The sequence below is a fragment of the Tasmannia lanceolata genome, unplaced genomic scaffold (genome assembly GCF_043159265.1).
Source record: "Tasmannia lanceolata isolate RefF3 unplaced genomic scaffold, GAP_Taslan_0.1 ptg000011l, whole genome shotgun sequence".
Lineage (NCBI taxonomy): Eukaryota > Viridiplantae > Streptophyta > Magnoliopsida > Canellales > Winteraceae > Tasmannia > Tasmannia lanceolata.
Genome location: NW_027518688.1, coordinates 16939947 through 16953355, shown reverse-complemented (window position 1 = coordinate 16953355; position 13409 = coordinate 16939947). Strand labels below are relative to the sequence as shown.

At 40.6% G+C, this 13409-nt stretch overlaps 1 protein-coding gene across 1 annotated transcript in view; it reads left to right on the top strand.

Annotated features, from left to right (window-relative positions):
• The first annotated feature begins 1440 nt into the window (after positions 1–1440).
• The window catches only part of LOC143886506 (E3 ubiquitin-protein ligase UPL3-like), a 38214-nt gene continuing 26245 nt past the window's right edge, over positions 1441–13409 (top strand). Inside the window, exons 1-5 of the mRNA XM_077390500.1 lie at positions 1441–3150; positions 3637–3747; positions 3867–3983; positions 4121–4291; positions 4369–4530. Coding sequence (XP_077246615.1) covers positions 2266–3150; positions 3637–3747; positions 3867–3983; positions 4121–4291; positions 4369–4530 — 1446 coding nt within the window. The 5' untranslated portion in view covers positions 1441–2265. The remainder of the gene's footprint in view (positions 3151–3636; positions 3748–3866; positions 3984–4120; positions 4292–4368; positions 4531–13409) is intronic.

The window sequence follows — 13409 nt, the reverse complement described above, 5'->3', positions numbered from 1 at the left end:
TCGGTAGAAGATCATGAAACTGTGCTTTACTTCTTATATTTCCACAAAATAGAAGAAGAGCCTCAGAGGATGCAGTAACTTATAACATGGCGGCGTGCTTTTGGGAAGCTTGCCCAGTCATAATCACAAAATGCATGTAATTGAGTGTCACTGGAGGAGGAAAGAATATTGCCTTGACCAAGAGATTTCTTGATGCAACAAAGTAATCTCAAGCTGCATCTAATGTGATTGTCTTAGAGTGACCATGAACTGACTAGGAGTTTGAATCGAGAAAACATTATCATGCTGAATTATAGTAAGATAAATTAAGCATCCAATTAAGTGGCGATAAATGGGAGGATCATGCAAGAGATCACCATCAATGGAATTGCAACCCATGAGGGAAATTGCAACCCATTTGAGTCTAAATTTATGTTGAACGGTCTAATTGGACTCCACATTTAGAACAAGCCCCTCTGGTGAATAAGGTAGTTCAAATTTGTATGCTACCCCCCAATCTGATCACTTCAATTCGTGCAATAATTAGTTTGATATTTATGCTCCACAACTAGATTTTTCTAGTTGTGGTAGTGACCCCAATTTGTTTTGGACTCACAATCTGTTTTCATAATCTTAAACAAGTAGGGCTTCGGTGATAAGAAAAACCAATTATTGGACTCAATAGTACGTTTAATTTTGAGTCCAATAATTGGTTTTGGACTCACAATCAACTGTCATAATCTTAAATGAATATGGCTTTGGTAATAAGAACCAAAATATAGTCTAGGGGCATTAGGAGGTGCATTGTGTAAAATCCTCTTAAATAACCTATAGAAGTTTACAACTCACAAAGTGTAAATTCTTGCTAGAATATACAATAATGAGTTGCATAATCATCAATTGACAGTACAACAAAGTATGCACATGGCCTCTTCATATCCCATTCATGTCTAATTTTCAAATTTCGAAAAATAAACTATCCATGTAAACCAAACATGCATTTTAGACAATTTCCTCATCTAATCGTGGAAGACACTAGTTTCCTGATTTTTATCGACTTCACCCTCATCTCCACTCGGAGAAACAAATCTATCATGAAAACAAAATTATGGTACCCAAACGTGCTCTCAGGTACTTTTTGGATCTTGTATTTTTCCAGTAGAAAATAAATTTTCCGGCATTTGATTAACTCATTTTTATGGAATTTTTTCTAATAGGAAAATTGCAAGGAATTTTATTTTATTTTTCATGAAATATTTATTTTCAATGAAAAGCCTTATTTTCCACAATTTCTTATGCCCACATCCAAACACCCACTTAATACAAATCAACAACAAAAAGTAGGTTGTAATTACCAAATCCATGCCATTTAGTCCTAGAAAATAATGACTAAGCAAACCCACCAAACAAGTCTGTACAGTTTTTTCAATGACTACAACACCCAATTGGCTCTAGTGTTGACATGCAACCAACGAAAATAAACCAATTGGAACTATCAAGGTAAAGGAGGAGTGGGCATAACATCAAAGCATATGCGAAAAGGCGAAGTACTCACCGCCATGGAAGCTTTGTGAGATTCTTTATAATTTAGGGTTTCATTTCTCAAAAAACAAGTCTCTCTCTCAACGTCCTCTCTACTCTTCTTTCAAACCCTAGAAACGGATCAGATTCTTGGATTTCTTAGGGTTTGTTGTTTGCCATCTGGATTCAGAAAAGCTAGGGTTTTTATACAGAAAAAGGAAAGTAGAAATCTTTTGCCCTAATTTCCGTCCTTTTTCTTCTTCCAAACCCTAGAAACGGATCAGATTCTTGGATTTCTTAGGGTTTTTTCTTCGCCATCTTGATTCAGAGGAGCTAGGGTTAGGGTCTGTATAATTTTTTTTTCTTGTTTATTTGAATCGGAAGAAAATAGAAGTCTTCTGCCCTAATTTTCTTCTTCCCCTTCTTGCAAACCCTAGAAACAGATCAGATTCTCGGATTTCTTAGCTTCTTTTTCATCTGGATTCAGATGAGCTAGGGCTTGAATTGGAAGAAAATCGAAGTCCTCTGCCAATTTTATTCGTCTCTTTCTTCTTCCAAACCCTAGAAAGGATCAGATTCTTGGATTTCTTAGGGTCAGGGTTTGGTTTTTGCCATCTGTATTCAGATAAGCTAGGGTTAGGGTTTGTATTATTTTGTTGTTGTTGTTGTTGTTTGTTTGAATCGGAACCAGAGAATAGAAATGCTAAAATTCATTAGATCGGAAGGAGCTTGATCGCTCTCTTCCAGCTGGGAAGAAAATTTTGTATGGAAACGCGGAGTCGGAAGCGGGCGGAGGCCTCCTCAGCAGCCCCTTCTTCACAACCCTCATCTTCCACAGCCAATTCCCCACAGCTCCGCGCCAGTAAGAGAACCCGCAACTCCGTTTTGTCTCCCTCCACCACCCCCGCCATTGTCTCCACAATCTCCACCCGTTCCCGACAGAATTCTCGCTCTCAAGACTCCACCGCCGCAGTAATTGCCATGGATTCCACCACCGAATCGTCTGCCTCTGCCTCCCGCCGTGATTCCAGTGGTCGTCGGGGTAAAAATCAGGGTTCTGAAAGGGAGAAAGAGTCTGATAAGGGGAAAGAGAAAGAGCCTGAAACTAGGGTTAGGGAAAGAGAAAGGGAAAGGGAAAGGAATTTGGGGATTAGTATTGATGCTGGGGGTGAAGATGATAATGATAGTGAAGGTGGGATTGGAATTCTTCACCAGAATTTGACTTCCGCGAGCAGTGCCCTTCAAGGGCTTCTTCGAAAACTCGGGGCGGGGCTGGATGATCTGCTGCCCACTTCTGGGGGTGCCGCTACATCTTCGCATCAGAATGGTCGGCTTAAGAAGATTTTATCTGGGTTGCGTGCGGATGGGGAGGAAGGGCGTCAAGTTGAGGCATTGACGCAGCTTTGTGAGATGCTGTCAATTGGGACTGAGGATTCGCTCAGCACGTTCTCTGTTGATTCATTTGTGCCTGTTCTTGTTGGGTTGCTTAACCACGAGAGCAATGCCGATATCATGTTACTTGCTGCTAGGGCACTCACACACCTTTGTGATGTATTGCCGTCGTCCTGTGCAGCTGTCGTGCACTATGGTGCTGTCTCGTGCTTCTGTGCTCGGTTGCTCACCATTGAGTACATGGACTTGGCAGAACAGGTGATTCCTCCCCCACCCTTAAGTTGAAATGAGCAATTGTTGTTTTCAATGGTAATGAATAGTTAATAAAATAAGAAACCATAAACCTCTGACCGAGAAGGTCAGGAAAAAAAAGGAAAAGCACAACTGAAAAAAGAAGACAGCCCCGATCACGGGGAAAAATAAAAAAAGATGAAGCTTGCTTCCCGCCACTCCTTCCCCAGCCAAGCTATCCTCTTCCGAGTCTGCGCATCCGAGTATACATGCAAATGCAAAATCATTTGTTTCTCATCAGTTTACATGCTGTTCAATTGCTATGTCTGAGTTTACATGTTAAAGACTTTGGTAGTTACAATGTAGTCGCGTCAAGGACCTACCTCGTCTGTTAATGTAAACTAATCATCTACATTTTATTATTCCATTTGTTGTTAATATCTAACCTCCATTGGTAATGTTTTGATTACTTTAAGACCCACGCCTGTTTATCTTACTGGTATGTTTGTGCAGTCTCTTCAAGCTCTGAAGAAGATATCCCAAGAACACCCAACTGCCTGCCTGCGTGCTGGTGCACTTATGGCGGTGCTCTCCTATCTTGACTTTTTCTCGACAGGAGTTCAGGTACTGTCTTGTTCTTAAACTTTTATGTGTCCAGTTGATAGCTTTATTGTAAATGGAAATTCAGTTCTTTGTCCTTTGGAATCTGACGAGTTTTCCTTTCTTTTGATGGCATATTTCAGAGGGTGGCATTGTCCACCGCTGCAAATATGTGTAAGAAACTCCCAGCTGATGCAGCTGACTTTGTGATGGAAGCTGTTCCTTTGCTTACAAATCTTCTTCAATACCATGATTCAAAGGTAAACGGAATCCATTTCAGGTTGAATCTATTCTATCGTAATTGCTTATTCTCTGTCCTTCCTATTCCAGCTGTTCTCACTTCTACCCACTTCTGTTTTGTAGAATAACACAGTTCTCATTTGGTATTACTTCACAGGTGTTAGACCATGCTTCTGTTTGCTTGACTCGAATAGCGGAGGCATTCGCTTCATCTCCTGAAAAATTAGATGAGCTTTGTAATCATGGATTGGTTGCTCAAGCCGCCAGCCTTATCTCCATTAGCAATTCAGGAGGAGGCCAGGCATCCCTCAGCACACCTACGTACACGGTAGATTCAAATGCATGGATTCATATTGCAGACTACATGCTTTCGAATGCCTCGATTGTGACTTCTTAAGCATGCAGGGTTTAATCCGTCTTCTATCAACATGCGCAAGTGGATCCCCTTTAGGAGCCAAGACTCTCCTCCTCCTTGGAATTAGTGGCATTCTCAAAGACATTCTTTCAGGTTCTGGTCTAGTTGCAAGCATCTCTGTTTCACCTGCTTTAACCAGACCCGCGGAGCAGGTAAATGCTGGTTCCTCTATCTTTCTTGTCTACTTTCTACATATGACACCTGGCTCCCATAGAGATGAGAAGTCACACTATTTTCTGCATGCATACTTAAGTGAACAATGTGTTCTATCATCATTTTCATGCTGTGTATGTATACTGTTCATGGCTTGTTTTAGCATTACACTATATAAAGTAGCAAACATTGTAAATTTTTTGCCACATGTTGAGAATTGTTTACATTTTAGGGGTTGATCATGTTTGTTTGCAGTCTAAGTCTTATATGATTAATATCTTTACACATTCATCTCATAAAAGTAAATCATGTATTTCGAAGGAGGGTAGGAAGCTGCGAATGTATGAAGTTATGGTTGGAATATTAGTAGATTTATCAAGAATTTTTTGAAGGAATTAGGTTGGATTTAGTGTTAATCTTCTTTAGTCTCTCCAAGAGTATCATTGGATCCTAGGAGAGACTGGGGCCATCCAAATATTGCGCCATATTACTATTGGTGTGTCCTTAGCTATGATGAGCTGGAGTATTAACACACCATTTGGTAGGGGAGAGAAGTGCATGACATTTGTTCAGCGAGGGATTGCGGCAACAAAGAAACAGAGAAGCAGGTAAGGATAGCGATATGCCAAGGGGGAAGAGAAGAGAAGCCTTTGGCTGATGGGAGGCTGAGAGTGGTGTAAGTGCAAGTTTTTGAACATCCAAATATTGCGCCATATTACTCTGGGTGTGTCCTTAGCTATGATGAGCTGGAGTATTAACACATTTAATAGGGGAGAGAAGTGAATGACATTGGTTCAGCGAGGGATTGCAGCAACAAAGAAACAGAGAAGCAGGTAAGGATAGCGATATGCCAAGGAGGAAGAGGAGAGAAGCCTTTGGCTGATGAGAGGCTGAGAGCAGTGTAAGTGCGAGTTTTTGAACTTCACATGCCGAGTTTCCTACTGGCATTGTCGAAATATCTGGTTGGGCCTAGACCAAATCTTACTCCAAGAGTCACATCGGGTGATGGATCGTATGGTCGGGAAAAGCTTCAAAGTTCGGGGCTTCAGCCCCCATCTGCAAACCTAACAACGTTTATTCAGTGCTGGAGAGTATTATGGTAGAATCTTGTTTGCAACAAGCTCCTCCAATTTTGGAACCAAAGAGGGTTTTTCTGCCCGTAGAGGAAGGATTACATAGGATCAAAGCCTATAGTTGCTTCACCAAGTGTATGAGAGGGAAACAGGAAGATAGATGGTTGGGGTCCTTGGGGACATGGACTACCTTGTTTCATGTCTGTCTTGGACAGTAGGATCAAATGCAATATTATAAATTTTCAAATCGGGGCCATGGAGGTATTTATCTCCCTGCTTCAGAGGTCAACCACAGTGATGTAGTCCGGTTATGGAAATCCCAACTAGGGTGTCCCTTGGTAGAGATGGAGGAATGGATCTATTGGTGCAACTCTGTTTGGTTGCACGGCATAGACTCGGGGAGTTGTGGAATAAGTCGCCAACAGGGAGGAGACGAGCATTGAATTTGCCTGGAATTACCTCGGAGAATAGTGGTAAGTAGTGTTTGGTTGCTCGGCAGACTCGGAGAGCTGGGAACAAGTATGGGCTGTCATTGCCAATCTGGAGAGAGAAAATAGGGGGGATAGAAAGAGAGAAAAACCACCATCCCCAAGAAAATTCAAGCAAAATTCCTTGGATGTCATAAGGAGGGGACAAGAGCAGACATGCAATAATTATGCAGGAGACATCCTTGGGAATCTCCAGGGAGTTCAATGCTACATTGGCAACCAAACAGGGAATCTCCAGGAGACACCCAGATGCCAGGCAAAATCCCCAAGCCTCCTTGGCTTTTGTGCAACCAAACACACCCTTAGGGCATTTTGTCTCCATCGATAGATCGTGCAACCCTGGTTCTGGGTGTGATGTTGGTAGACTTTGCCTCAGCTCGAAGAAGTATTCTTTGAATGATAATGCCTTTACTATCGCGGTGGACGAGAAGGTTTTCTGGATTCAGATTTTGTCTGTATCCCCTTTGCTAGATCTTAAGGATGGTGTAGTGTCATTTTTTTGAATGGCAATGGTGTGGTGTCATTCCTAAGAGCATATGAAGTCGATAGCAGTTCCAGGAGCTACTCCCTCTGATCTCGGTAGTAGAGAGACTTATTGGAGAAGAAGCTGATTAATGGCCCCGATCTGAGGCTGTCATCTTGACGTGCTTCAATAGTGGAGATAGTCGCGTCGATTTCACGCTCGAGTCGATGGGCCGCCTCTCTTCAAACGAATCTCTTGCATTGATCGCGGCTAATCTAATGGATGTTCAGGATCACCAATCAGGCGGTCCTAATCATCTTTTGAATTCAGATCACCCTCTGGCCTCTGCACTCTTCTGCGTGTATATTGATTGATTGGAGCTCCTTGCCTGGTGGCAGTCCCTGACCTGCACGTGTCTGATGGTCAGACCATATCATTCTTGGATTATACAAGGGCGGCATCGGCATCGGCATCAAGACCGTCGTCCTTTTTTTTGGGCTTCCCAATGGGCTTTCATAGGTTCAAGAGGAGCCGACCCACACGTTCTTTTCTAGCTCTTGGGTTTTGACTTTAGTTGCTTCGTGGGTGGACACTCAGGGCCCATGTCCATTTCAAGGTACCTTTTGGCCTCCGGAAATGGTACGCACAAACAATCGATGGAGAGAACATGACCTTGTGCATTGTCCAAAGTCATGTTCGTCATAGTCTTCTCTAGGTGCTCCATGCCTCGCCCCCTTTCCTGTGCTAGAAGGAGATAGCATTGTCAATTTTAATATTGGCAAACAACCCATATCCCTTTTGCAAGAAGATTTATTGGAGCCAGGAAGCAAATGAGAGCGGCGTTCAGTGGATTTGGTGGCTGGCAGGAGCTTCCCCATAAGTTCCCATTTGAATCCGTGTTCCATCTTGAGTCCATCTCGAGGATCAGGTACGCACACCATCCCTAGGCCTATTGATGTACTTGCCCTGATTCTTGCAGGTAAATAGAGTCCTATCCAGAGAGCTTGGTAGAAGGATTTGACACCCCACTGGGAGTAGGAGCCAAGTGTGGCTACAAAAGGAAGGGTCTCGCTGGGATATGTAGCTTTCTTGGATCTTGCTAGTTGAGAAAGAATTAAGTAATGAATCGATATGGAGAATTCTAATAATTGTGGACAACAGGAACGCATCCCTAGATCATGAGAAAGAGGTGGATCTGATAGACTGAATCCAAATGATTTAGTCATTCTTCTGATGGAAGATGAAGAATGTGAACCTTTGGACTGGTAAGGACCAGAAAATCCCGACTTCTCAAACAGAAAGTGAGGGGAAGGTAAAAACACAGTTTTACGTAGTCATGTTCTGGTGGCCAGCAAAGAAGCTTATCTTTTGCGGGTGTGGAGGAAGAATTCAGAAACTTATTCCTTAGAGCTGAAATCCGATACAAACAAATAAGGGACCCCTTGGGTCAATTGAGGAGTGAAAATTCCAGGAGGTTTATTCTGGAAATGTGGTGCCTCCAATTGTCCATGAGCTATGAAGGGCTTCTTCTAGCAGATGATCAGACTAGTAAAGCTAAAGCTGGAGGTAACAAAAACTTGGGGGGATGATTTTACAACTCTTGGTTATCCCATGAAGATTCTAAGCTGGAATGTGCGAGGGTTGGGCTCCTCTAAAAAGATTGCCCCTGTAAAAGGAAATTATAAGGCAATAAAAACATCATATTCTGAGTCTTCAAGAAACTAAGTTTAGGGGTATTAATAGATCAACCATAAGGAATCTCCAGTGCAAAAGCTGATCTGTATTCTCTTCTTTGGACTCCGAGGGTGTGGCGGGAGGGATCTTGGTGGATTGGGATAACTGTATTTTTTCTTTGATGAATAATATAATTGTTTTTTTTTCCGGTTCCAACTTTGCTCAGACAGACTAGCGATGGCTCTCACAGATTTGTGTTGGTCGCTAACAAAATGGTCGAATACTACGCTTGAAATTCCATCACTATCACGGTGTGATTTGCAAGGTTGATATGGAAAAAGCGTATGATCAAGTGGAATGGGAATGCTTAGACTATATTATGGGCCAAATGGGGTTTGGCAATAGATGACACTTGGATTAATAAATGTCTCTCTTCTGCTTTGCTGCTTTGCTCTCCATTCTTATAATTGGATCACCTAAATGTTTTTTTAAATCTTTTCGTGGCCTTATAAGGAGATCCACTGTCGCCTTTCCTTTACACGATTGTGTCCGATGCTGTTAGAAGAATGTTTGAAAAGGGTAGGAGATGCTGTCTCATAGAGGGCTTCAAGTTGATTGGATTTCTAACCATGTTTCTTATTTGAAATAATCTATGATTTGGCTGACACTTTGAATTTCTTGCCCGTGTCCACACTTGTCGATACTCCTTTAGACACTTTTAAATGTACTGCTTAAGTATTAGGAACTATATGTATGTACGCGTATGAGTGTGCCACTATTTCTAGAATTTAAGGGTTTTCATGTCAGATGCCTCATATCCGTGTCAAAACTCAGCACACGAATCCATATCCACATATAATGATTATTGGTACTTTTTTTTTTTTTGAATGGTGATTATAGGTACTTTCTATTTTAGCTGTGTATCCATTTCTAAATTTTGGGAGTTTGCCGTGTCCGACACTCTGTGCCCGTGTCGACACGCGACACTCGTGTCCATGTCCACAAATCATAGGAAATAATATAGCTTTTCTCCATAAAACTGGGTTCCAAATTGGGATGAAAGAAGGATCATGCTCATTGGGATTGAAATTGAGTGTTAGAATCTATCAGATCTTGTTAGATCTGACTGTTGGATCGCTCAGTGCTAGATTAACAACTAGGTTATGATACTAGTCTAGATTAGGATAATCTTTATTTATCTATTTTCATAATCTTATTCTCTTTCTATGTATTTTCTTTAAAGGTTCCATATAAGCACTCATTAGTGTATTGTGTAATCATCCAAGATTAGTGAATAAATCTCATTTGATTTCTAATCTTTACGCGGTATCAGAGCAGGCTGATTGATCATACTTTGCTTTGATTAGAATACAACAGTCTATTCTCTAGTGGACAGCTGATCCAGCCGGTCTGCTTGGCCTTATACCGCCCCAATGCTGCTGCAAACCCAACCGATGCTCTCTTAGACACAAACACAAACACCTATTCATAGCCGATCCTCCCTGATGCCAATCCTATCTAAAGAGACAGTGTATGATGTGAATGTGTGGGAATGAAGTTATAGCATTAACCATGTCGAATTCAGAATAACATTTGAAAAGGAAAAAAGTCAAAACTCATCCAAGATATGGAAACACAGTTGGCAATTTTCATAATGGAGGCCAAGTATTAGTAAACCCATTATATGGAAGGGAGCTTGCCGAGAAATTTAATGACGAGCAAACTGAAGGTCTTTGAGGCTTTCGTCAACAAAATCCTAACTTAGCTCAATCTTAGGCTGGTCACCGACAAGAGTGGCAGGAAGGAATGACATAGGTTGTGAGGTACGAGATGAGAGGTCGCATTTTTGCTTACCACTTGGGCGATGGAAACAGGAGAGGATGCAGGATGCCGGATGCGTGATGCAGATTGCATTTTTTCCCTTCATTTTTTCTTCTGCTTGTTTCAACCACCTCAACTGCTTCTTGCTTTGTTAGAACATATGCTAATTGATGCTCACTTGGGTAATTAAGTGGTAAAATCCATAGTGTTGAAGTAAGGTAGTTGACAGACTTGAGCCATTAATGTTTCCATATCCTTTGCATCTTCCAACATGTCTTTTCTTGCATTTACTTAAAGGGATGTCTTAGAATGCTCGACATAGTTTATGTTAGTCGAATTGTGATATCCTTATCCCATGTTACACCCTAATTGTTTCAAGAATATATGATATGATAGACAGTTGAAAGCTCTACTTTGATTTCTAAACCTTGGAGATGTTTTTTCTTGATATTAAGCTTTCATGTTTATAAGTCTCACAGAATTAATAATATTTGCTAATGATTATTTTCTAATTTAATTCTTCATAAGTTAATAAATAACAAACTATTTCAAGGATATTAAATTATAGAGGTTCTACTATACTAGATAGATTGTTGGACCAAGGACCAACTCTTGACTTTGTTGATGAAAATAATGAAATAAGCAACAAACATTCAAAGTGAATCGTTCACTGGGACCATGGTTTTATACTTATGCGGTGAACAGTTGCAAAACCTAACACAGATATACAAATAAATTCCTTCACCAGTTTCTTCACTCACATCGTACTAGAACCTCAATTTTTGATCGCTTTGGAGTCTCTGTTGTGTACGTAGGAGGGCTGATTTGATCCACAGCATTCAAATTAATAACTGGGTGTGCCTTAGAGAAACATTATCTATCTTCTCTTGAAGTTCAATACCATTGTCGCAAATCTGATGGCAACCAATACTAGGTAGTCATGCCTGAATCCATAATAGCTCCTCAGGAATTGGGCTTCTGTTTCAGGTCTAACCAGACTTGAATGTATCTTGTATTTCTCCATTTTGCGAAGCAATTAGCCCATATAGGGTCCAAGCCATGGGGCATGCCCAGTAGTGTACCCACTCCACCACACAGGAACCCTCTGCTGTCAACCAACAGACTAGTGTTTTTTCTATTTCAGGAAAGCCAACATGTAAAAGAACAGAGAGAATTGGAACTTACTTGGAATCAGAAAACTTGAGTAGAGATTCCACAATGCATAGAATGCAACAGAAATTACGGAAGCGATGTGGAGCCAGAGCTACTAACATATTCCTATAAAAGTTGAAGTATAAGAGCGTGAAGTACATGAACAAAATGCATAAACTACAGTGTGGACAAAAATAAATGGGATCTCAATCACAACCTGCAAATGCATCGTAGCAACGTGAGAAGCATCATGAAGGAAGAAGCTTCATAGAGAATCATCAGTTCTTGTATAGATGTATAATTAGTAAATGACATTTAGATTAGTTTCTATACAGTTCCTCAGACTACCCAATGAAACTTCTTAAAAGGAGAACCATTAGAGACATTGTAAACAATGAGTACCTGACGGAATGCACATGGCAAAGCAGATTAGATTCCTGCAGCTCTCTCTTTGTAAAAAAACTGTCCATTCTACGAACACCACTGGCTGCACAGGTGAGGCATTTAGAAACCCAAGGATGGACCTAAAATCTATGAAATCCTCCAAGGGCGTGAAACAGGACGTTATCTAGGAACTTCTAGGTCAATGGATAAATTAAGGTTAAGGAAACTAATGAGGGCAATTTTTTTTTGGGCCACAACACAGACATGATGCAAAACACGCAAAATAAGCATACGAAAGTAGAACTATTATAGCTACTGAATTACGGCAAAGCAATTGTAAATGTTGTACGTGTTAGGCATTTATGAGCACCAAATAAGGCCCCACAAAATACATGGAAAAGAGGCCTTCTTTGCTGTTCTAAAATGCAAATCCAATTAAAATAAACAAAAAATTCTTCTAACCAAACTTGTAGCTTCATTCCATGGATTCAGAAAAGTATTCAAAGCAGGACGACTAAATGGGTAAAGGCTTTCAAAAGGAGCAAAAGAAATTAAAAAAATGGTAAATCATGTTTTTTCAAACAGTTTTCAAGGGAATTAAAGGTTAAAATTCAAATCTGGTTGGACGAATCCTTTAATTTTCAAATTTTACAAAAAATATATTTTTGTTAATTTGGCCAAGTTAATCAACGAGCGTCAATCCAATCAGCCACCAAGTCATGCCCTACCATGAAAGTACAAGATCAAAACAAGCCATCAGCCAATTCAAATAAAGGAAAAATAAACGTGAAAGGATTGAGAAGATCTAGGAGAAAATAGGGATAGAAAAAAGGGAAAAGAAAGAAAATAGAAGAAATCATGGGAGAGATTAGGGAAGAAACCAGGGAAGAAAAGGAGAGATAAAATGGACAGGAAATATGCTAAATAGAAGAGAAATCCACACCTGTTGTAGAAGAAGGGAAAGTTTGCAGTTGAGAAAAGGGACCACTTCATTCAATATTCATAATTCATCGATTACAAAAATGGACTTTTCATGTGAAACTTTTCAAAACCATTCAACTCCCTAAATTTGTGTGTTTTCTCTATCATCTCTTTATCTTACCACTTTCTGACATAGAGAAAGAAATTACAATTAAAGACTTTTACTAAAATGTCTAAAATTATAACTAATGACCAAGTAACCATTAAAAAAAAAAAAAAACTAATGACCAAGTACTAAAATTTGAAAAATTACCCTATCAGGACTGCCTGTAAAAAAATAGTGCACCCCTCATGGTGCATTATTCTACTACTAAATGGAAAAAATAAGTCTAGAGCCCTCGTAAGCTGTTAGTGGTGCACCATACTCGATATAGGTATCGTCCTCGTAGATCTCTGCATTAGGCTCCCGTAATGATGACCTGTCTGTTCGGTAAATCTGTAATTCATCACCTAGCCAAATGAAGGCGCTGGATGGCAGGTGATGACGTCGTCTACGCTGGTATACCTGGAATCCGATGTCGATGTCCCTATCAATTCTCCCCAGCTTGGAGAGATTCGCCTCAGGTGAAGTAAAAGTGTGAAACCAGTTCTGCTTATAAAGGCCAGGGTTGAGCTGTTGAAACTCATCTCTAGCAATCCATTTGCAATCTGTCTCGAGTCGCCCTTGCCACTTAACTAGAAACTTTCTGTAACAACCTCCATTGCAGGCGGAGATGATATGCTCATCAAGAATACCTTTTACCTTTTCTTTCTTTTTTGGAAATGTAAGAAGTGGAGGCAAAGGTGGAGTAGGTAATGAAGGCAAAGGAGACATGGAGATGTGCTTTGTGGTATCACGGCCA